General features: G+C 43.3%; 2 protein-coding genes across 2 annotated transcripts in view; one reads left to right on the top strand and one right to left on the bottom strand.

Moving 5' to 3' along the window:
- The first annotated feature begins 1,224 nt into the window (after positions 1-1,224).
- On the top strand, positions 1,225-12,963 carry ccdc150 (coiled-coil domain containing 150). Its single transcript, XM_071539796.1, has 22 exons — positions 1,225-1,591; positions 2,190-2,368; positions 2,979-3,047; positions 3,174-3,290; positions 3,370-3,499; positions 4,322-4,365; positions 4,467-4,559; positions 5,163-5,270; positions 5,369-5,493; positions 6,080-6,257; positions 6,392-6,460; positions 6,890-6,982; positions 7,156-7,239; positions 7,341-7,424; positions 8,149-8,318; positions 9,083-9,176; positions 9,791-9,939; positions 10,051-10,177; positions 10,366-10,557; positions 10,693-10,776; positions 10,941-11,081; positions 12,832-12,963. The coding sequence occupies exons 1-22, from the start codon at positions 1,225-1,227 to the stop codon at positions 12,961-12,963; spliced, it is 2,829 nt and encodes a 942-aa protein (XP_071395897.1).
- A 1,637-nt stretch (positions 12,964-14,600) lies between these two features.
- Positions 14,601-24,155, bottom strand: part of LOC139661440 (endothelin-converting enzyme-like 1) — a 28,690-nt gene continuing 19,135 nt past the window's right edge. Inside the window, exons 9-17 of the mRNA XM_071539860.1 lie at positions 23,933-24,036; positions 22,680-22,738; positions 20,359-20,410; positions 17,846-17,913; positions 16,902-17,026; positions 16,360-16,425; positions 15,523-15,618; positions 14,970-15,046; positions 14,601-14,700 (exon numbers count right to left, since the gene is read on the bottom strand). Of these exons, the coding sequence (XP_071395961.1) occupies positions 14,601-14,700; positions 14,970-15,046; positions 15,523-15,618; positions 16,360-16,425; positions 16,902-17,026; positions 17,846-17,913; positions 20,359-20,410; positions 22,680-22,738; positions 23,933-24,036 (747 nt within the window). The remainder of the gene's footprint in view (positions 14,701-14,969; positions 15,047-15,522; positions 15,619-16,359; positions 16,426-16,901; positions 17,027-17,845; positions 17,914-20,358; positions 20,411-22,679; positions 22,739-23,932; positions 24,037-24,155) is intronic.

Raw genomic sequence — 24,155 nt, 5'->3', positions numbered from 1 at the left:
CATATGAATAGAGTTAGGTTGTCCAAGTAGTAGTTTTTTTCCTGTCTGAAAGGAAATAATTGCAATATTTGTGTGAAGAATTCCCTGTAAGTCTCCTTTTTCTTTATGAGCAGTGCATTTATTTATAGGGATTTTTAGTCATAGAAACTTTGCTCTTTCTTTTGTTGTACTTACTTATTCATTGTTATTTCCAATCCCATTATTATATCCCATGATTATAATATTTCCCAGTTGTATTTACCACTTAGTTGGGTCGTTCACGTGCGCTCTACTTGTAATTCCGCTATTTCCCACAGCCCTTAAATGCAGCAAATAGAGGATTTGAAAGGCAGGAAGCTGTACAACGCGTCGCTATGGAGACGGGTGCAGGAAGCAACGACCGGTCAAGCTTTGGGTAATAATAACTATGTTTTGGTTCTGTTTCACAACTTTGTTACAAAACGAACTAATGTTTTCTAGGACGTTAGCCCTCCAGCCTGCTTCTGCGTTCATTAGTTTTTGTCTCGTACTTGTCACGTGTCGCTCAAAGTCGAAACAACCTGCTGCTGTGATTTGTTCCGATACGCGCCTTTCTCTCCATACAAAAATCTGCTACTTGAATGTAGGCTTGCTTAACGGGAAACGTACATACCTCGTAGACATGACTGAAGACTTTTATGAAACCTTAGTATCTACTGGTAATTTCGGCATATAACCAATCCACGAAGAAGCACTTAGTGTAATAACATGTAAACTTTTGGACCTGTCCCCTCTGCTCGCGACCGTTCACCACCGTGTATTTCTGCGGAAGGAGATTGTGGAAATAACAGGCGAGCCAGTTTGAAAAGTAGAAATTTTACTGAAATCAGTATTGCTTGGTGTGTGAATGCCGAAATGAAGAGTGGCTCCTAGTTAAAGGTCTTAAGTCATGTTCTGCCACGTATGTACTTTTGCCAATAAACAACAGTAGAATTTGAATTGAATTTGGGGTGATGTATTCTACATGCACGAGAATAGCACGCTAACGTTAGAACTGTAATAAGTGACATTTTCAGCTATCAGGTTAACCTGAAACAAACAATATCTTGCTATTCATCTGACTGAACAAGTTTGTGTTTTTTGCTTGTTTTATATTTGCCAGGACGTTTAAAATGTCAGCATGGTAGCAGCTTAATAAGAGAGGAGTAGGCACAAGCAGTTTTACACTGTCTGGGGCAGTTACACTCTGAACCCCCCTGTTCAGCGATGTCTCGCTCAGCCATCCCTCCCCTCAGTGTGGGGGCCACGGCCCCAGAGGCCTTGTCCCTTCTGCACCAGCGCCTCTTGGTGGCCGAGGAGCAGGCTGAAGCTCTAATCCGAGACATGGGCTCACTGGGAGTTTCCAGGGACCAGCTGCTGCAGCCCGTGGAGAAAAGGGACCCCGCCCGACAGCCTGTAAGCCCCCTGAACATGCGCCGGGCCCTGGGGGGTGAAGCCGGGGGCGAGAGCACGCTGTGGCGACAGTGCGACTCTCTGGTGAGCCGGGTGTGTCGCATGGAGAGTCTGCTGCAGACCCTCAAACTCACCACTTTCCGCTTGGAGACTGAGAGAGAGCTGGATCCCCCTCACACAGGTAATGGCTGATATGTAAAACTGTTAACTAAATAAGATAGGATGAAACTTTAATGATCACTGTGGGGATCAGCAGCAACTACTAACAGGAGACAGCTGAGACAAATGGAATCTAAATAAGAACAGAGAAAACGAGGGCTATTTAAACATAACACAACTGATATTTACACTAGAATATATTTAGTAGAAATATGTGAATATGGGGGAAATGGACTGCAGCATTATAAGGGTGTGCAAAATCATAGAATCATCAAAAATGAATGAAAGGTATGTGCAACATGAAAATATACACCAAATTCGTTATACAATGTAGTATGAAATCAGTGCAAATGACAAATATCAAGATATATGCAACCTATTTCAAATAAGAAGAATGATGAAAGCAGCAGGTCTACAGAAAGTGCTTAGGCATGCGTTATATCAAATATATTCAAACATACCAGAGAATGGCCCAGCGTGTACCACATGCTGTACTGTATGTAAAAGACTTGCTGCTTAGCTGACTGAGAGACAGCAGTGAGGCAGAAATCCTAGCTTTGAGGCTCTAAAATGCTGATACCGGTTGTTCCTTTGTTTTTATAATTTTTCCATCTCTGCAGCTCGTCTTGAGCGGCAGCTGGCAGCGCTGCAGCAGGGGAGCGAGGAGGAGCACCGGGCCTCCAGGAGGGAGGTGATGAAGCTGAGGGACCAGCTGCACCGGGCCTGCCAGGAGAGAGACGAGGCCCGCACAGAGCTGCAGAGGCTGGGGGAGGCACTGGAGGAGGCTGCTGCTGCCAAGGTACTAATATCGATATTAAAGGGGCAAATAAGGAAGATTTTTACTGCCCCATCTGCTTATCAGTACCACTGACTTCAACTATTACTTCCTCAGATTTGTGGCTTTCAAAACTCACTTTCTGGCTGGAGATAAGTTGTTGTAATTGCTACGGGTTACCAGTAGAGGTCGATAGATTATAGCTTCCAGCTCTCATGACAAATTATGCATTACAAAATGAACGTCTGCCATACAATCAGTATCTTGTACAGATACTACCGTTTTGACAGAGACTCCAAAAGTTCTAAGCTCAAAATTGAATGAAATATCAAGAAATGAATGTGTTCATTCTGAAGTAGGAAAGCCCAAAATGAACCAAATCAAAGATTCAACTCTTCAAATCATTTGATTGTAAATACAAAAATGTTTTCTGTTATTTTTATATTTTGGATCTTTGATTCTCAGTAATCATACCATGGAAATCACTGGTGTGCTCAGCGGCACTTATTGGCTTTCCCAATTCAACTTTTTCATTTTCAAGATGGTGCCCAGCTGAGGCAGGGGATACAGTGAGCACTGTAGTGGTAATCATATTCATGGTTTTGTGATTATTATTATTTGTGTCTGGTGGCAGATGGATGTGGCTTTGGCTGCTGAGGAGCTGAAGATTGTCAAAGTGCAGATGAGTGAGAAGCTGATGGAGGTGACTGACTGATTCCTTTGCTTTATTCAGCCTTATCCTGCCTCATCCTGCTCTGTCTAACACTAACTCTTTAAACTCTGAGCCACTGATGATGAACTGTCTGAACGATGCCTTTCCATTGGTCAGATGAAAGAGCAGATGAGCCAGGAGTCCGCCCGCTCCTTTGAGGCCATGAAATCCCACAGCGAGCTTCTCCAGCGCGTTGAGGAGATGGAGACAGCGGTGGAGATGGAGAGGAGACAGGTACGTCTGAAGAAAGCTCAGGGAAGGAGGAAAAATATCCGAATGGTAGCTGACACCCTCTGCGCTTCTGGTGTCCCAGGCCCAGCTGGTGCAGTCGGACTGCCGGGCCTTGCACTCGGAGGTCCAGACCGGCCGGCAGAGACTGGAGGAAGAACAGGACAAAGCCAGGAGGCTGCTGGAGCGCTGTCAGCAGCTCAAAGAACAGACAGGTCAGGTGTATTGTGGGATACGAAGTCGATGCAGAATGCTGCTGCGAGGCTTTTGAAGAACTAGTTTTAGATCCGACACTGTTCCAATACTGGCTTCCACTCTTTGGCTGCCAGTCAAGTCATAGAATTGATTTCAAAATTCATCTGATCACTTACAAGGCTTTGCATGGTCAGGCTTTGACTTATGTTCCTGAGTTGTTGTGTTCTCACTCAGGTCCTCTGCACAGGGCCTTTTGGCTATTCCAAGATCCAACCTCAAAGCTGCACTAGACAAGACTTTTATGTAAAAATCCACCCGTCTTATCGGTCTAAATCACGATGTGCAGCAACAGAGAAGAGTGTCACCGTAGATTCTCCCCATTTGCCCAAATGAAATTCTGGTGTCTGTATGTAAACTGGTGGGAAATGTTCTTCATGCACAGAAATCTAAACTTAAAAGTGAAATCCAAAACTGTCTCCTAAACAGCAGTGAGTGAGCGCTCTGTCCAGAGAGAACTGGACTCAAATGATGGCTGAACCTCTTCACCACCTCCATCCCAAGACATTTAGTTTACTGATGTCACGTTACAGGATTTCTGGGTTTTTGAAGTCTTCAAAATTCAAACAGTTACTCCTCACTCCTCACTGCTGTGATGTATCTTCCGTAAGGACTACATTTTGTGTCATGTATTTATCTGTTTTATATTTGTTTTTAATGTCAAGCACTTTGTGATTGTAAGTCCAGTAAGGTGCTCTCCAAATATAGTTTACTTTCTTACTATTTCCCAATGCTGTACAGTATGTGTAGACGCTGAATTGGTGTTTTCCAACTGCTCTTCACAGAGGTGAAGGACTCCCTCGTGTCCGAGTTGAAAGCAGAACTGAAAGTAAGTGGAGAGAGAGAGATCAGTGAATGATTCTCACCTATAATGTGTGTGATTATCCAGTGTTTGTGTGGGTGAATATTGTGTGTGTGTGTTCTGTTCAGAGTGTTCGTCTGGCTCTTCAGAAGCAGCAGACGGAGAACAGTAAACTGCTGAAAGAAGGCGGGGAGCTGAGAGCGGCGGCAGACAAAGTCCAGGTCAGTTGTCTGTCTTCATCAGGCAGGAATTTGTCTGTCATGAAGGTTTTTTCTTCAATTCAACCATTTTAGACAGTTCACTTACTTCCATTATCTATGGAGATTCCTGCAGGCTTCACTGCAGTCCTGGAAAACCTAGAAATGTCAAAAGTTTTCCAGCCCTGCAAAAGTTATGAAAAACCACCTAATAACCTAATTGTTTTGATGATGTCATTTTTATTATTTTTTTTACACTATTCAGATTAATGTCAGTCCAGGCTGCTACTGGATGTAGTTACTTTTCAATTAATAGTAACGCATGTCCCAATTAAATAAGTAACCAGAGATGGTTGTAGTCAATCAGTAGATATTTAACATAAAAATGACATTTGAACATGGACACCTACAAATGTTAGTTTTGGAAATGTTGCTATGCCCTGCAGAGCAAAATTATGTATAATAGGAAACCTGTTTCTTATTTTCCTGCTATTCTAATAGCATTTCCTGTTTTTTTTGTTTTGTTTTGTTGCCTTCCTGATCACATCCTTGATCAAGTGTAATGCAATAGTGATGCACTGTACTGATGTCTAACACCCTTCTTCATCCTTAAATTGTTATAAACAGGTTCTGAATAATCAGCTGGAGAGTCAGTGTTCCCAGCTGAGTTCTGCCCTGCGCTCACGCACAGCGGAGAATGCAAAGCAACAGTCTGAACATCAGACCAGCTTAAAGGTATACAACCACACACACACACACACACACACACACACACACACACACACACACACACTCACAGACAACACGACCCTGTGCCTCTGTGTCTCCTTCAGGCTGAGAGGAGTCGTGTGGTGAAGCAACTGCAGGAGCAGGACCTGCTGCTAGAAGCAGCCAGACGCAGCATCCAGGCTGAGCTGCAGGTGGCGCTGTCAGACAAAGTCAGCCTGCAGATGGAGCTGTGAGTCTCTGAACGGCTTTTTACAGTTCATCCTCAAACCTCACACTCATTCTATTTTTCTTTACTATTTGCTGCTGCTAAATGACAAATCATAAAATGTTCTTTCTCTCATCTTATCTTGATGCATGCAAATGAAAGCAGCAATGGCAATTAGCATTAGTGTATAAATTTGAGATGATATACATGAAAGAATCATCTTTTGAATTTCACAAATATTTCAGTGTCAGTGTACAAAAATATTTCGATTTACAGCAAGACTCCCCTGAAGGAGTTGCTAACCCAGCTAAAAGAATTTCAATTGTCTGGCTTTCATTGGATAGTTTTAGTGTCCCATGATGGTCTGAATGCTGTTTTAGAGGCTTTTCCACCCAAATTCTACCAGAAACACTGAATATTTGGAATTTATTTGGAATTTTTGGACATGAAAATGTAACCATATGCAATATTGGCACAAAATATTGGCTATCAGCAGCATCAATCCAAAGATAGCGGTACTGGCGACCTGACCCTAGTGAAAAGCTTTAGGATGCTCCTTTATGTGTGAAAACTTGTGTGTGTGTGTGTGTGTGTGTGTGTGTGTCTGCAGGGAGAAGCTGAAGGTGGAGCACGCTCAGCTCCTGCAGAGCTCCTCCATCGCCCAGGAGACGGCTGTCACTCAGAAGGAGCTGCTGGAGCGTACCATCGAGAGGCTGCGGGGGGAGCTGAGCACGGCCAAAACAGAGGAGGAGGCGGCGAGGAGAGACCGCCAGGGCTCCAAAAATGAGGTACGGGACTATTATACTCAACACATGGAAAACACAGCGTTGGAATCATTTCTGTGTGTAGGAGAGTGCTTTGTGCGTAGAAACAGTCCCTCCGTTCATGTCCCCCAATAAATCCTTTTGTCTTTGGCCACCAGTTATGCCTGGTTGTCACCAAGTTAGAGGGTGAGAGGAGCGCTCTGGAGATCCAGCTCAGCGAAGCCAAGGTAGGATTAGACAAATATCATTCCACCTCTTAGATATGTCGGTTTAATAAAAGGACAGTATTGTGTTTTAGTGTCCCATGATGGTCTAAATGTTTCAGAGGATTTTCCACCCTGACAAGAATAAAATTCTGGTGAAAACACTGAATACTTGAAAATGTTTGACATGAAAATGGTCAAATTTAAAGATATTTAATATTTTCACAAAATATGAATGGCAGCTTCGATCCAAAAAATATCGGTATTGGTATCAGCCTTCAAAAACCCTTATCACCCAAACCCTGTTGCACAGTTTTCATATAATATTAGCATGTTCTCAGTAGTTGCATTATTAACTGCTATCAGTTCAATTATTCTCAGCATACTGACCAATGTTAATACTGTAGTACTGACATCTGTCCATTGTGTTGGCCTGTTGCCTGTGATTGACAGCGGGAGGCGGGATCTCTGAGCTCAGCCTTACAGAGGCAGGAGGAGGAGAACAGGAGGCTCATGGGAAAGATGGTCACCATAGAGCAGCAACAGGTGAGAGACAGCTCATCATCATCATCATCATCATCATCATCATCATCATCATAACCAACATCATCACCTTCTCTTTGTCATTGTGTGTCTCCTTCTCTTTACTTAATAATTTGGTGCAATCTAGTTTTTCTCTACTTGTGGACTTTCTTTCCCCATTGTGTGTATGTATGTAGCATGCAGGGCAGCAGGTGGATCAGATGCTGAAGGAACTAACTGACAGCAAGAACAAGCTGGCCTATGAGAAAGGCAAACTGCAGGTACAACACACAGACACACACACACACATAAACACACACAAAAGTGGCCTTGCCTAGTTTTTTCATTTTCTTTCATTTTTCTGTCTAAACTTTGATTTCAGACCAGAGTGGATGAGCTGCAGGAGGAGTTGAAAGCTTTAAAGGAGGCTGAAGCAGCAGGTCTCTCTCAACACAAAAAGGACAAGGTCAGAGATGAATGAATGACAGTTTTTAGCTTTTTCTTAAGTACTATGAGTCACATGTTGGCTTTTATTATGTGATAGAATTTATTCTTTAGATTTGTCTTTTGGAGCAAGCTGTACCTTTGGCACAGTATGTGACAAAAGTATCATGTATCTTAATGAAATGTAAAAGCACTCCAGTATGATTGCAAGCACAGAACTGGTGCTTTCTCTTTGACATCTGCCTTTCATAAACAACGAAATATGAGGAATGTGATTTTGTTGTTTTGATGATTGGCACAAGCAGAACACTACATGTCTCCAGTAAGGACTCATGACTCTAAAATACATTCAGATACATGGTGGTTAGGTATTAACTTTATTACCAACACCTGGACTTTCAATACCCTGTCTGTGTCCATATTAAAATAACTTAATTGGTGAATTGAGACTAGGGTTCGACTGATATGGGTTATGAAGGCCAATACCAATAGCCAGCATTTTGTGCCAATATTCAATATCTTTAAATTTGACCATTTTCATCCCAAAAAGTATTGGAAAACAGAAACCCCAATACATATATAGTCCACACAAACCCAGTCTGCTACAGTGCACAGCAGAGGACAAACACATCCCTAGTATTTCTCTCCCACTTGACTTTCTCCCACCTCTTTCCCTCTCCCCCCCACCTCACTAACCCCTAATCAAGACACAGTCAGCACTCATGTCACTTTGTCTTGTGTATTAGTTAAGTGAGCTGGAGGCCTGGCAGGGTGTCTGCGGTCCTGGAGCGAGTGTTGTCTCTCAGACTCTGGAAAACATCCTGGCCTCCCACAGCAGACTCCAGCTGAACAGCCAGAGCCTGCAGCAGGAGCTGGGGGGGCAGGAGCAGCAGCTGGCCACGCTCAAGAAGGACAGGTCAGAGCTGGACGGGGTTTAGTGGGAAGTGTGCGTATGTGTGTGTGATGGAGATGTATCAGTAAATGTAACGTGCCTGTTGCTGCAGGTGTATACACTTTGTGTTAAGTGTGTGTTGCCGTTTGTGTGATTGTGTATGGGCGCATATGGGCGATGTTGTACAATGAGATTTGATGAAACTTTAAGTGATCCCGAAGGAAAATGTAATTGTTGCCGCAACAAAAGTAGGAAGGAAGGAAAATAGAATATAAATAAGGATATTGCAAATGAGGGGTATTAAACTGACAATTTCAGTGTGCCAGTAACATATGAAGTATGAAATGCATGACAGAAAAAAATATGAATTCCAACATTGAGTGTGTGCAAAATGATAATATTACAACATACTCCACCAAAGCAAAATGAATGAGAATATCTACGATAGGAAAAACAAAGTATATGCAGTATGAAATAATGAAAAAATATAAAAAATATAAAGATATATATAAAATATGTGAAAATTAGAAGAATATGAGAATATGAAGAAATCAAGCATTGTATTCACATTGCCAGAAGGCCATACATATGTACAAAGTGTCAAGGCAAACAGATAACTGTTGTATACTATACACATGTAACTATACACCTTGTCATGTACAGCATATTCAATTTGCAGATGTATACATATAGATCTATTGATAGTACATGTATAGAATGTGCAGATTGGGATCATGTTATACTGAATAATGTCATGTCATGTCATGCATTTCCTCTCTCTGTACCAGGCTGCGGGCTCAGAGAGAGATCCGGAAGCACCAGACAGAGGTGGACAAACTCCAGGAGCTCCTCACATCTACTCACTCCAAGAACAACAAATCTGTAAGTTTAGCATTATAAACTCATTGGTTGAGTTAAACCTCTGTGGGCAGAGCCAAAGAGCCACAGTTGTTCAGAGCGCCAGTTAGCAAACTGGCAAAGTTGAATGGGAAAGAAGGAACTCTGTTCATAATATAAATAAAAATATAAATGGCAATGACTTTTTTTTTTCATTCATTCATTCCCTCCCATGGCATTCATGATGCTGGAAGGTCAGCAGCTAGCTAACTAGTTTACCTAGCTAGCTATAGGCTAGTATGGCTAGTTTGAACTTGGAAGATCAGATAGGATAATCTATAATAATATCTATCATATCAGAGGTGGACAACACTGACTGGCCGATATCTGATTTTTTATAAAAGGGCAATATCGACCCCGTATATTGGTCTGTCCCTAGAGATTACTGTTACTAATCCTGGCAGTGCATCTCTTTGCCTTTCAAATTGTGTGTTTTGAGTATTTGATTCGTAAACAATAATGATTAAACAAAATATGATATGATACAATACAAAAATAACAGAGAAATCACCTCAGTTTCCGACCAAGGTGTTTGTGTGTGCGTCTGTGTGTGCGTCTGTGTGTGTGTGTGTGTGTGTGTGTGTGTGTGAACCCTCCAGCTGGACTCTTTGCAGAAGGCCTTGGACACAGCCAAGGTGGACAACAAGAGGCTAGCCAAGAGTTTGGAGCAGGCTGTGTTGACCAACAGCAGTCTACAGACTAAACTGGAGCAGGACAGAGACCAGCACCAGGTCACCATCACACTGAGGTAACAGTACGTGTGTGTGTGTGTGTGTGTGTGTGTGTCAATAAGCTCTCATGTATGCATGTATTTGCATGTGTTTCTGACCTCTCTGTGTGCCCTCACCATGTGTTGCAGAGATGAGGAGCTGCACGACGCGCAGACAAAGATTGGTTATTTATCCAAAGAGCTCGACTCTCTAAAGCATCAAACTAGCAAAGACGACAAATCTTCCATGAGGGCATTGCATCGAGAAATCTCAGAGGTACAACATGAGATCATCATCCAGTCAGCTGTTATCTATCTAGTAGTACGGCCCAGTAAGACTGCAGGCTGTAGTGTATAGGCTGTGAGGGCATTTTCAAACTAATGGACAAGATCAAACAAACCCAAAGTGTACTGTGATGTCCTCACCTATATGTATGATTTCCCTTTGTGTGTTTCCTTCTCTAGCTGAGACAGTCTCTTGAAGGTTCGTCGGCCAGGTCAGGTGACCTGTCCAGGGCTAACCGGGAGCTGCGGGAGCGGGTGTCGGAGCTGGAGAGGCTGGTGTCCAATCAGAAAACTCGTATAAGGGAGCAGAGGAGGCAGCTGAAGCAGCAACTGGAGAACAGAGACACTCTGGACAACTCCCAGAAAGTCAAGGTAGCGTTACTACACCTAACACAATCTAGAGAATAGGGACAGGGGCTTAAACTCTGCACTATCTCTGGAAATTGTATCTTTTTTATTAAACATGTGATGTATTGATAGACAGTCATTGCACTGTGCTCTCGACAGAGGTTGGAGGAGAACATCAGGAAGCTGCAGGAGAAAGAAGAAGCTGACCGTAAGCTCCAAGAGGCCAGGATGGAGTCCCAGCAGGTGAACTTGCGTGTCCATACATTAAAATTGGCTCATTGTCATTCTCATTGTCTTCACTCATTTGTCCTGCCGTCCCATCTAACTTTTTGCCCCTATTATCCAGTCAACATAGACGTGGCTCTTGTTAATTCCACTCTTTTGTCTTTGCTCCTTCACTTTTCTAGATCACTGTAAATTTAGAGGAGGCCCACGACCGGTTCAAGTTCGACAGCCAGAGAGAGAGGAAACACGGATCAGACAGCAGGGATCGCTCCCCAGGAAGCAGTAAAGATGGCGCCTCCATTTCCGCCAAATATGACACAAAGGTAAGGACTCAGGTCTCATCACCACTCCTCATAAATGGCCCTATCCATTGACTTTCATTTGTACATGTGAAGCTACAGTTTGTACTTTGATAACGCAGACTGTTCATTCACTGAAGTTTGTTCATTGAACCCGGTGAATGAAAGCACACTGAGGCATAGATCTAGTCTGTAAAACATATTCAGCAGTTTAGCTCAGAACTGTTCAGGCATTCATTTATGAGGAACTCCTGTTCTGATGTGTAGCAGTAAGCCTTTAAGCCCGTCATTATCTCATCAAATATTTAAGTCCCCACTGGCTTTCAGAGAGCCATTGAGCTCTAAAAGCACTTCTGGCTAAATGTTTGTCCCTTGTGAGGTTTTATAAGACCGGGGGATGTTTTCAGTTGCATAGCAGAGCTATTGATGTTCCCAATCGAATGCATCTGGCGTAGATTGTTAGATAGAGAGTCATGTTCAGAATGCTTAATAGGTTCTATTAAGCTCTGCAAAATGGACAAATGCGGCTTTTGAGTCACAGTGTAGATGTATATAACCATGCTGAAAGTGCTTAATTTGAATAAATATCGCTGTTATGTGAAAACCTCATATCTCCAATTTTGGTGATTTTCATGTTTTCACTTCAAAGGATTACATGCTCCTCTGTGGGCTGAGAAGTTTCTCCGACCTCTTGGATTTAAGAAACCCTCTCAAACCCCATTGGATTACCTCAAAAATGCATTAATCAAACTAAAAACAAGGCTTTTTCTTGTTCTTGAAAAGTTGATATTTGGAGATGCGAGGTTTTCACCCAACTTGATGTGCTCAACTCCTGTAGAAAAAGACTAACCAACCGTGAAAAACCTTGTTTGTAAAAGATGTTCTTTTACAGCACTACAGCAAACTGAATTCAGTGGGAATTCTCAGTGCGTTCTGTCTGGCTCAACAGTGCAGCCATAATGGAGTTGCTTCACTCCAGTAGTCTAAAGAAGTTATCAGAACAGGATTAGCCCACAGAGCTGCAGGGAGGAGGCCTCCGTGCTGCACAAGCGGGTTCGCCTCCAGGCAACCGTTGTTACTGTACATCCACACACATCGCAGTGATTCAGAGCTGGACAGAATTTGATGCGAGTTCATTGATTTACCCCATCAGGCACAATAGAAACAACTGGACTGTAGCAAAATCAATATTGATGGAATGGCCCAAATGTATGAAGATGGCAGCCTTCAGACTTATCAGTAACACTTTACTTGAAGTTGTGATCATAAGGCATTATTAGCACATTATAAACACATTGTCAGTACATGGTAATTATTATAACTAGAGCATGCTATAGTAAACACAATGTCAATTCATGGGGTATCTGTACTGTATAATTAATGATGTAAAACTAAATTGAATGAAATTTTCTAATGTTTGTATGATGATTATAGATTAGATTCGAAGATTATATTGCAGGAAATGTTTATGCTTGTAATGGGCTTTTAATATTCTTGTAATGTATCAGTGCACTTCAAGTAAAGTACTGCCAACTTGTCATACCCATCCCACAATGCAAAGCGTTCTTCGTCAACATCTTGGACAGACCCGAAGAAGAAGCAAAGAAAATACCGGGCACATATCCCACCATGGGAAGGGTCAGGAGGACCCAATTATGTCAGTGCAGGACGCCTCCATCTTTTAATGCACCAGGTCCAAAGGTTGATCCAGGTTTGCAATGTTTGTTGACGTTGCATTATAAATATGCCGTTTGATTCCTGTTGGGCTTCGCAGGCTTCAAGCAAAGGAGAGGCAGAGCGGGAGAGATGGACCTCCACCATCCAGCGCTGGGAGACCAAGAGAGAACTGGCTCGCATTGCTGGAGGATACAAGCCCGGACGGACTCAGCTAACATACTCATCCTGAGAACGATGTACACATACAGAAATATTGTATGAGATACACACACACACACACACGCACGTACCAACGCAGAAAAATAAACATGACACAGTGATCCCATGGATTTATTCAAAACATTGAACAGACACCAACAGATAGGAGGAGATAGCAGCCACATGTGAACTAGCAGCTGGGGGGTCAGACAACTGTGTGTGTAAAAGAGAGTGATGTCCTCCATATATGTCAATCAGAAGTTTGCGACGGCTGGTTTTTTTAACATCAGGGCGGGGAACATGCACTCTCATCGAAACAAACTGTACAGCCATGACATCTGATATACTTCTCAGCTGCACAAAGACTCTTATTTCTTTGTACCAGTAGATTCTTTATACAAAAGTAAAATCTTTCAATAGCACTGTGTACAAATGTATGGTTTTCCATCTACCATCGTTGCACTTTATGTACAGAGTGTTGCTTTCTGCTTTTTGGTGAGTGACTGTGAATATATGGCGTGACCTCGTTCTCCATCTCACTTGATTGCTTGATTGCCGGGTTGTGTAAGTGTTAGTCAGGAGTTCATCGGGAAACACGGGGGGGCTGAAAGACTCTTCGATTTCCAATAGAAAGGGCTCTCAAATCAAGTTGTCCAATGGGGTCAAGTTATTGACCATGTCGTGAATTCCACTGAGGAAAAACAATCTTTTTTTTTTACGTTCACGCTAGACACACAACAGGTCCAGTGTTGATGTTTGTGCCAGCTGCTTCGTCACTGTACGCCGAAGAGTGGAACGTAGATGCGGAACAGCCACATACCGTGGAGACCGCTCTCCTTTTGGCGCCGCACTTTTGCTACAAATCCTGAGAAAAACGTCACCATGAGTTCACCTCTTTTTAAAAAAATGGACAGATCTTAAAAACCGTACAAACACTCACAGTAACAAGAGGCCGATGCAGGCAAACGATACAACAGCCAGGAACAGTGACCATTTCTCTCTGAAGCCACAAGAGTGCAGCATTGCAACACAAAGTCCATTACCAAATAGAAAAAAACACCAAAATATTGGCAGGCAGAAGGGTGCTACTGATCCCAGTTCATTTTAAATTGGTCCTTGTCCATTTTACCTTAGGCTGTAAAATAATCCCCAAGCCCCTTCTGTCTCTCTAATGCTGATTCCAGAACAGTTTGTCTTCCTATTCCCAATCCCTAATCTAAACTTTTACATTTGCTGAAATAGACCATTTTCTAGTTTATGCTACACAAAAGATAAATAATTGAGGAAACATGTTGTTAAAAAAAAAAATAGCATATGAAATGTATGCGTGATACATCCGCTGAAATACAAAAATAGATGATTTGGAAATAAATGTAAATCTAAACATAGAAAAATATATAGAATCAAATGATACATGATCAATAGTCATGTGTACCATGATTTAGCTTGGTAAGCGCACACAGAGTTATCAATGGACAATTGCATACAACTTCATAATCGACAACTCGTGTGTACGGATATGCGTCGGCGAGATACCTCTCCCTCCTGCAAGAAAAGTTGTTTATGTACTGTGTCCCGTGAGCTGTGAAGGATGGCGGATGAGAAGCAGGACGGGTCGTGTGAAGGTGTCAAAGGGCATCCCGGGGTCAGCAGGCGGGGGCGGAGAGGTCACCAGACGGAGCATTTGTCCACCGGGTGCATCGGGGAGCCCTTCGGACAGTGGAACACCCGGGCGAACTCGTCGAACTGGGAAACGCTGCCGATCACTCTGCAGGGGGAGAGGAAACAGTATGGAGCTTGTATGACTGCTAACATCAAGTGAAATGTCTCTGTCTCTGTGTGTGTGCAAGTACTTGTAGTGGTTTGGTAATCCTAGTAGTCATATTCATGAATTTATGCCACAGCAAAGGCCAGACCTTTGTACTCCTTTGTTTTGGTTGCTTGTCACTTTTGGGGGGGGATCTAGGAATTGAAGCTTATTCTACTGTTGTACTATTGCTTAAAATGTCCAAAAGAGGTGTGTGTGTGTGTGTGTACCTGTAGTGCTCTGGTGCATGTTTGTCCGTTAGCAACTGCAGGTAGATGGACTGAGATCTTCTCTTCATACACCAGTTCTGAAAAGACAACAGAAGCACATGAACGCAACAGTGGCCAAACCTGCACACCCTTAGCCAAAAACAGACACCACTGGCCAAAACCAGACACCCGTAGCCAATGCTGGACACACAACTTTCTGATATGGAATTTCAAATTTAGCTTCTCACATACGCATGATTTCATGTCACTTGCCTTTCAGCGGGAAATTCTTGGAAACCGCATCATAGAGAGTGCATCTGGATATTAACACTGTTACATGAAACCATCCATTAAACACCCTCCAGTTAAGTCCAGTTATAGTTGTAATAATGACAGGCAGCAGGGCAGCCTAGTGCTGTCCCGTCAACAGTACATCCCATCATGCTTGATTCCCCTCCAATGGTCAATGGGTATTCATCATCAGCCAGTGCGTCCTCGAGCAAGACTGCACACTCGGTCGGTTAATCGTTCTGGAATGAAAGACAGTCTGAATCGCACTGAGAGGCTTCCCTACCTGTGCAAAGGCAATGAAGAGGAGCTGTTCATGAGTGTATTTGAGCCCAGGCAGGGGCCTCTCTGGACCATGTTCTCTCACCCACTTCTGATACGCCTGGATGGAGAGAGAGAGAGAGAGAGAGAGAAAGAGATGTAAATGGAGGGAGTGAAAAGTGAAGACAGGCGATCCAAACAGAACTACTATCCTTCACATCACGTACATCTACGATGAATTTGTAACCAAAACGGACAGAAACTCCCTGAAATCCCCAAAATGTGAAGCCACATGCACTACTTAATGCCATAAACTGACGGCAACTGAGTAGTGATAGCTACTTAAAAGATAAAGCCAATCTGACTGACAGGCATGTTTTTTTTTTTTTTTCTCCAGTGGATTCATTTTAATGGATTCATTCATTCACTTTGTATTTTTCGTTTCTGCACAAACACTGATAACTTCCACACAGACTGCTGATACCCTGAATATGGAACTGAATATTCAGCATCCCAGATTCCTCCACTGTCCAGGCACCGAGACACACACACACACACAGACGGATACAAGCAGAGAAGGGGATTTCAAGTGGAAAATGTTGATCTTTTATCTTGATGCTTTGGCGGTAATGTTCTTTGCTTTCATACCAATAAAGCACTGATTTGAATTTGAATTGAATAGCAGAATAAAGAGAGGCAGATTTGAGCGAGACCGGGGATGGACAGAGGGAGACGGTGTGTTGAGAGACAGTGCAGTGAGAGAGCATGCTGAGTAAAATGTTTCACTCCAATAGTATAAAAAAAACCCCACATAATATCTATGAATGGCATTGTTAGAACAGCGATGATCTCTATTACTTACATAGTAGGACAGCTTGAGCCCTCCCATGTCCGCTATGTTCTCCCCCAGCGTCAGACGCCCGTTCACCTAGACGCAGAAGAAGAATCACCAAAACTTCTAAAACACTATCAGTTTGTGTTCAATGAACTTTGAAGATCTGTGCATATGCTTGTGGGTATGTGTGCCAGTATATACTTCAATCAATTTGGGTTTTTGAAGGCCAATACTGCTAATTTTCATGAATTGAAGATGCCAAAAGTCGATTTTTTTTGTGCCAATATTCAATATCTTTAAATTTGACCATTTTCAAGGCAAAACAAAATCCCCAAATTCCCAAGGATTCAGTGTTTCCCCTCAGAATTGTATTCTTGTCATGGTGGAATCTGATCAAAATGACACATTAGAATCAATTCAGGTTAAGGTCTTCCCATAGACAATAATACAATACAATAATATGTAATCAAACTGCATCATATCAGAGGTGGATGACACTGACTGGACCAGATGAGATTTTTAATAAGAGGTCAATATCTGTAGTGCGTACAGTATGTGTGCAAACCCACCCTCTGGTTATAAACAGTGAAGTTGTCGTAGAGCTTGACGATGCACTCGGCCTTCGTCTGGAACTTTCTGTAGGAGTCTTCCGTCCACCACTGTTTGAGGTTGCCGTGGCGGTCGTACTGGCCCCCTAGGGACATGAACCATTGCATCACTAAGATGAGGGGCAAGAGGGCAGGGGGCAGTGTTAGCATGGAGACAACACAATCTCCAACTTTCCCTTCACAGTCCAAAGAGCTGCCCGGCACTACTTCTGCTTATTTACGCTTCGATAGCTGTGGGAGTCAAACTGGTCAGGGGGGAGATTTGAATTCGGTGGACTGGCCCTTTATTTTGGGGAGGGGAACTAACGTCTTCTGGTCCAATGTTGACCTTGGTTGGTGCATCCCAAAATTCACCGGGCACTTTAGCTGTTTTACCTGCCAACTGCATATGTAGAATAGAACAGGACCTCCAAATGATGCTTGGTTAGCTGCCAAAGGGGCTGGTAGGACATTCATTTAACGTATTCCAGCATTTGGCAGGTGGCTGGCAGCAATTTCCCACCCTGATTATCATTGAAATCAAGGCACTCCATTCAAATTGAAATTTAGTCTTGGAAATATTTAGCTTATAGCTTTTAGGGCAGCACTTTTGACTTGATGTGGAAGTTAGAGATTGTGGCTAAAAATAGCCGTTGCGATACATCAATCAACTTTCTCATAACATCAGGAAGACTTGCTCTTTCCATGAAGTAGACTGAACAGGTCAATGCAGGTGAAAGCCATGATGCATTATTTAGTTAGGCTATTAAATCCTCTTCAGTCATGAAGGGAAGATGAAAATGAGGAGACAGATGGAAGAAACTTAAAGGGAGTGCAAATCAATATCAGAACGGTGTTCCTAATGTATTCTGAGTGTTATGAGCCTTGTTGCAAAGCATTATGGATGAAGAGGTGGCCGTTCTTACCCCAGTCGTCATATCCGTGTGTCAGCTCGTGGCCGATGATAGCCCCGATTCCCCCATAGTTCAGAGACCTAGCAACAGCAGAGAGATGGATCATTACTATTAGAGGTCTTACTTTTTTATGAAATTACAAGTATTAACAGATTATTTCTATGCAGTGATATCTGGTGGAAAAGTAATACAAACGAAACAAAGCAAATACCATGAATTGTGTAGTTGCTTTTATTTTCTAATGTTGTATTACACTACTCGCTCTCACAGTGGACCAAAGTAAGTTTGACCCATATGCATATCTGCTCAGATTAATACTGAACAGAATGAGCCGTTTGACTGAACTGAGGTGTCTCCCTAAATAGCAATACAGCCGTCTGTTTGTGTTTTTTTTTTTCCATTGTTGTGTCTCGTTGTCCTCCGTGCTAACGCCGGCTCAGCCAAGCTGCCGTGGGCGCCCGAATTATGACAATTGTCTCCGATGAATGACATAAGATTACTTATTGTCACGGCGATGCTGACAGATTCTCAATTTAGCCTCCAAATAGAAGTCGTATGTAGGTCGCATGCCTCGGGATCCGAGCCATGAGATCCAGATCGGAACTTGAAAAAAGTGACTCCATGCAGCTTTTTTTTTTGCTGTTCACACTGATTGGGAAACATCAGATCGGGAATTCATACTTGGGATGCTTTCGGTTGCAGTGTGAACAGAGCTCATTTCACAAGCTGAAAATACACAAAAACACAGGTTTCCTTATTATGTTGTGTGAGGCACACCGGCTCACAACCTACATTTGTCTCTCTCTCCCCCACTCTAAGGGACGCAGCAGATCCCCATTGGCCTTCTGTGTCAGCCCCCCCCCCCCTCCCTCTAGCAGAAAGCAGCGGGGCCGCTCCACCTCTCCTTGACCCCCCGGCCGAGGCAGAGCGTTGTCCATGCGGCCCATGCAGATATGGAGAGTGATGAGAGGGCAGCCCCAGGGCTGTTCACATGGCTACGTCTGAAAATGACTTTCTGACAGCTAGTCGATACACTGCCTCACACCGGCCCCGACTCACTCTCTAAACTAACTGGCTGATTGAAGCTTCATTATACCCGACGTGATAGCGGAGGGGTGTGTGTGTGTGTGTGTGTTTATGTGTGTGCGTGTGAGAGAGAAAGAGAGAGCGAGAGAGTTTATGCGAGGTTAGGGCTAGCGCAGTAATAACTTCAGGGGGGACAGGTACACACATATAGGCACCTACGCGGCATACACACACACACACACCCTTTAATACAATCATTAATATTGATCAGTATGCATGGCAGGAGGTAGAGTGGAGCGGCGATCACCTCTAATGAAGACGTAGAAGTGTTGGCTAATGTTGGGTACACGGACTGCTAGGTTTAATTAGCTCATATTTGTGAGGAGGTGGTTTACTGATGTGTGTGTGTGTGTGTGTGTGGTTGCTCCGGGGTTTTGGTATGAATGCAGGAGGACGCACAGTATGGATCGTACACAATGACCTTGCCGATGCTCAAGCTGACAGCGGCAGGTATTGTCCGACTTCAGTTTAACAAGGAGTTGGTTGAGCGGAAAAATTGTTGTTTATTTGTACATTTCCCTCTATTCTATAGCTGATGTTGGCAGTCTTTTCAGGGCTGCAGTATATCTGATGAGACTGACTACTTTATGGTACTTTAAGACAAAGTTAGGAATAGAGTTAGACTGATGTTATTAGTTTGCCGATATATTGGGATGATACTATTCTTTATTACTGAATATCATTATCATTATTACTATCATTGGATATCAGATATTCAGTGTCGTCCACCTCTGATATGATGGATATGATGCAGTTTGATGCATATTTATTGTAGAATTGATCAATACACTGGTTGTCTATGGGAAGACCTTAACCTGAGCTGATTCTATCCGGACATTTTGATCAGATTCCATACAAGTCTGCATGAATATGTTTTATTATGATTATGCTTATTATTGTTATTACAAAGTTTTAGTGTCCCATGATCTAAATTGTCTTTCAGAGGCTTTTCCACCCTGACAAAAAGAAAACTCCGAGGGAAACAATGAATACGTTAAATAAATATTCCTATTAATTGGTATTAAATTGAATGATATGGCTATATCAGGACAAAAAAATCAGCTAGTTGCAGCTTCATTAAAAAAAAAAAAATCCAATAAAAAATGTCATGGTACAACTGAAATAATCAACAAGAGCCATACAGGGAAGCCATCTACTTTCATCCACTCTCAAATTACTCAATGTTCTCGAATTTAGGGAGGCGACCTCTCAATGACACTTGTTTCATTAGCAAGACCTTGTTCAGTAATTGAGCTCTTGGTGGGTAGTTAATTGGTGTAATCAGGTGTACTGGGACTCCAGCGAAACAAAGGCTCGCCAGACTAGCGCGGCCCTTAATGACCGCTGTTGCTGTGGCCGCAGAGTTGTTGTGTGTTGGAGAACAGCGTCCCGGCGGACGGCGGCGAGAGGAAGACGAGGACAGGAGGAAGGCTACTTACTGTGGGAACTCAGGGTCGTAGAGCGTGGGCTGGAGGATGCCAGCGGGAAAGACTGGAAGAGAGATACAAACACAACATAAAGGAAGTGTTAGGGTCCAGATACTTCTGCAACCTAACACACAAAAAATAGCACACATTCCAGTAGCAGTACTAGGAAAAAGGTGTTATTGCAGTCTGCAGGGAGAGTGACACAGTCTCAGTCTGAGAGAGAGAGCAGTCTCAAAGGTACAGAAAAACACTGAGCCCTTAAAGCTGCACTAGGCACGGTTTTTATGTAAAAATACACCCATCTTATCAGCCTAAATCACAAAGTGGGGCTGTAATGGAGAAGAGCATCCAAATCCCCACTAACCGAAACGCTGTAGATTTGCTCTATTTGCCCAAATTAAATTCTGGTGTCGGTATGGACACTGGTGGGAAATCTTGGCACACAGGAAGTGACGAATCCAATCTTAAGAGTGAAATACAAAGTGTCTCCTAAACAGAGAGCGAGTGCTCCATCCAGAGAGAGCTGGACTCCCCAACAACGGCTGAACCTCTTCACCACCTCCACACCTACCACACACTAAGTAGAACACTTTTCATTTACTGACGCCACATGACATGATTTCTGGGTAACGAAGCCCTTCAAACTTTCAAAAATAAAAACTGTTATCTCTCGCTGCCACTTGGGGTTGCTAAACTGCGAAGTTGCCTGGTGCAGCTTTGAGTGGTCAGACGCGTTATCCGCCATACAGTTGGTTGCGGGAACTCGGCTGGACTTCGTCTGTGTTCATGGCCTTGGAGATAATTGGGAGAGAGTTCAATGTGGTGGAAATTTTTTTTATTGAAGACATGCTTCAATACAAAGGATAGAAAAGTATGGAAAGACACTGGGTTAACATAGGATCTATGTGTTGGCACAGCCAGGGTCTGAAAGTACCATCCACCAAGTGCCAAATGCTGGTAAAAAAAAAAATTGAAACATTTGCAGTTATATAAAGTCTTTGGTCTTTGCCTTTGTCAGACTTTGTCCCTGCTGACCACGGTTCACTCTCTCTGACTGGGAACCAATTAATTCACAGTAGCACAGTGACTCTGTATCAAACAGGCTCCTGATTGGCTGTCTGTTACGCTGCTCTACACAAAGCAGCAGCATCTAAACTTCTGTTTCTCTGCTGTCTGGCTGCTTAATTAGCTCTCTGTCAATAGAAATTTCCCATGTGGCGAGGAGTGAGGACACTAAAAAGAAAAAATTAAGACCGAGACAAAAATAGATCCATTGTATAAGTGAGTGGGCAAGGTTTAAATTAAAACTCTATTCTTGTCTCTTTATTGAATGTTTCCCACAGTACCTGATTCTACACACAAAATAGCAGTGAAAACGGCCAGGATGACATATTTCTACTTCTATTTTTAGTTTACCAGTCCTTGGCAGGTGAGCCAAAAAAGTTAATTTCGGACACTGGGAACACTCCACCTTCCATTTGGCCGCTCCATATACCGCATGAAGTTTTCTCTATCCCCCATCAGAAGGACAGAGAGGAGGGAGGGAGGGAAAGAGGACCAGATGATGACAGAAAAAATGAGAGTAGAGAGAGAGGAGGAGGGGGCGAGACAGGGGTACGACTTAAGAGGATAATGAGAATAGAGGAAAAAAAAAAATGAGCGTGCAGCGAGGAAAATGCATACAAAAGGACAAAGGGCGAGAGCGAGAAGAACTGGGCAAAGGGAGAGAAATGAAATGTCGGGGGTTAAGAAAAAATGATCCGGGGGGCCATGATGACTGTGTTTGTCTGACTCTCTCTGTCCTCTACCGTCAGCTCGCGAACTCACCATTGATTTTTCTCCGAGAGATTAAATCCAACAGGCAGGCAGGCAGGCACAGAGAGAGCGGGCCAAGACCGGGAGGAGGAGGAGGGAGGGAGGGAGGGAGGGAGGGAGGGATGACATCGCAAGGCTAGATTTGTTAAAAGTCTGCGTAGGGGAAGGTGTTACTGCTTGTTTTTCCTCCGGGGGGATATTAAGTATGTGAGGTGGAGATAGAAGCAGAAAGTGAGTGATGAGAAGGAATATGATATGAGGGGTTGGGGTGCTTTTTCTTGAAAAAAAAAAAAAAAAAGGCCATCGTGTTTGACTTGTCAAAAACAGATGCCAACATGGTGTAATTGCGTGTAACTAATGCACGGTGCATGTCGTGGTGCAGAATGGCAATGGGGAAAGACTGTGGACTCTTCTGCGTGTGTGTGTGTGTGTGTGTGTGTGTGGGGGGGGAGACGGATGAGAGAGAGCGAGAGAGAGCGCCAAATATCAGTATGTACAACGATCACTCACACACTCACCCATTTGGTTCTTGTTAGGGAGGTAGTAGGCATTAAGGGCCTGAGGGGGAAGAAGCCACCTGAAAGAGAAAAACAATGTCAAACATGGGTTTTACAGAGGGGATCACTTACACACACACACAACCAACACACACTCAAAGCACACGTCTTCCTCATGCATTTCAGGGTAACACACCCAGATCCTGAATAGAATTGCAAGTACCCATACGTATCTCTCTCTAAACCCCCCGGGTGAGAGATATTCGATGTGTGGGGTCCCACGGATGGCCTAAGTTCCTTTCTGCATATGAAAACATGGACACTTCCTTCATGGTAATCCACTTAAAGCCCGACTCATCGATTGGTAGAAAAACCTCCCAAAAGAGTAACTTTGAAAGTGTGAGATGCCCTTGTTCTACGAGTGAAAGACTGATGGCTCTGCATGGGCGGCGGGGAGATGGAGGGGAGACAAATAGAAAGATGGAGTAGGAAGGAGGAGGAATGTTTTTTTTTTTTCCTTTTTTCCTGCGGCGAGACAGAGTGAGTAATGAAAGGATCACCTTTTTGGGTGATAAAGGGGGAATACGTGATTTAACTCTTCGGGGCGTCGAGTGTGTGGACTAATGATACAGTTGTTGGAATGCTAATGCGTCTCTGATGTCTTGTCACAGCAGAGAGGCACTCAATTCAGGTAATAACTGTATTGAACTGTATTTTATAAAAATGAATTGCATTTCCTACAGCACTTGTCTGCGGTCTGGCTGCTATAGATAAGTTAATCAAATGCATTTTCTCCTGCTGTATATGTTGATTTGATATCTGTTGCTGGTTTTGATTTAGTGGTTCAGTGACAAATACGTCAAGCCAAAGAGCGAGGGATAGGGATAAATGTTATATCAAATATATTGGAGAGAGAGACTTAAACTCACAATGTTGCAACTACAGTCTTTAAAGAGTAACTGAACCCCAAACCCAAATCTGTGGTGAAGCCTGACATCTAATGGTGAAAAAGTAGGGCACTGAACTGGCCATCTGCTATTGGCTGGTCTTTTGTGCCAGGTGATTTCACCCCCTGTTGTACTCTATAGAGGGTAGACCAGCCAATAGCAGATGACCAGTTCAGTACCCTACTTTTCACCATTAGGTGTCAGGCTTCACCACAGATTTGGCTGGGGTATAGTTACTCTTTAATCACATGGTGTCAGTACAGCTAGCTTGTGTCATGTGAGGCATCATTCTGTGGTGATGAAACTGGATGCAGAGTGCAGACTCACGCCGTCTTGTCCACCTCTTTGTGGATCTTCTTGACTGACAGCTTGATGTTGAACTTGATGCTGTTGAGGATGTTCTTGAAGTAGGTCTTCTCATCCACCTCAAACTGCGGAACCACAAAGAGACATGAACATCTGTATGTTAATATCTGAGCTGCCTGTGCTGGTTGTTTTGCATGTGCGTCCTGGTTGGATCTACATGCTTAAGTTTATTTCTGTTTATGTC

The sequence above is a fragment of the Centroberyx affinis genome, unplaced genomic scaffold, assembly GCF_046629955.1.
Source record: "Centroberyx affinis isolate AG114_WGS23_722 - 3 ecotype Tasmania unplaced genomic scaffold, CSIRO-AGI_Caff_v1 ptg000207l_1, whole genome shotgun sequence".
Lineage (NCBI taxonomy): Eukaryota > Metazoa > Chordata > Actinopteri > Beryciformes > Berycidae > Centroberyx > Centroberyx affinis.
The sequence above is the reverse complement of the archived record's forward strand: the minus strand, read 5'-3'. Positions and strand labels throughout refer to the sequence as shown.

Excerpts from the sequence above, each read along its gene's own strand:
- ccdc150 (XM_071539796.1), top strand. The coding sequence starts at position 1,225 with ATGTCTCGCTCAGCCATCCCTCCCCTCAGTGTGGGGGCCACGGCCCCA. Across the intron at positions 10,178-10,365 it reads TGCATCGAGAAATCTCAGAG|CTGAGACAGTCTCTTGAAGG; the intron begins GTACAACATGAG and ends TTCCTTCTCTAG. Across the intron at positions 10,777-10,940 it reads CCAGGATGGAGTCCCAGCAG|ATCACTGTAAATTTAGAGGA; the intron begins GTGAACTTGCGT and ends TCACTTTTCTAG.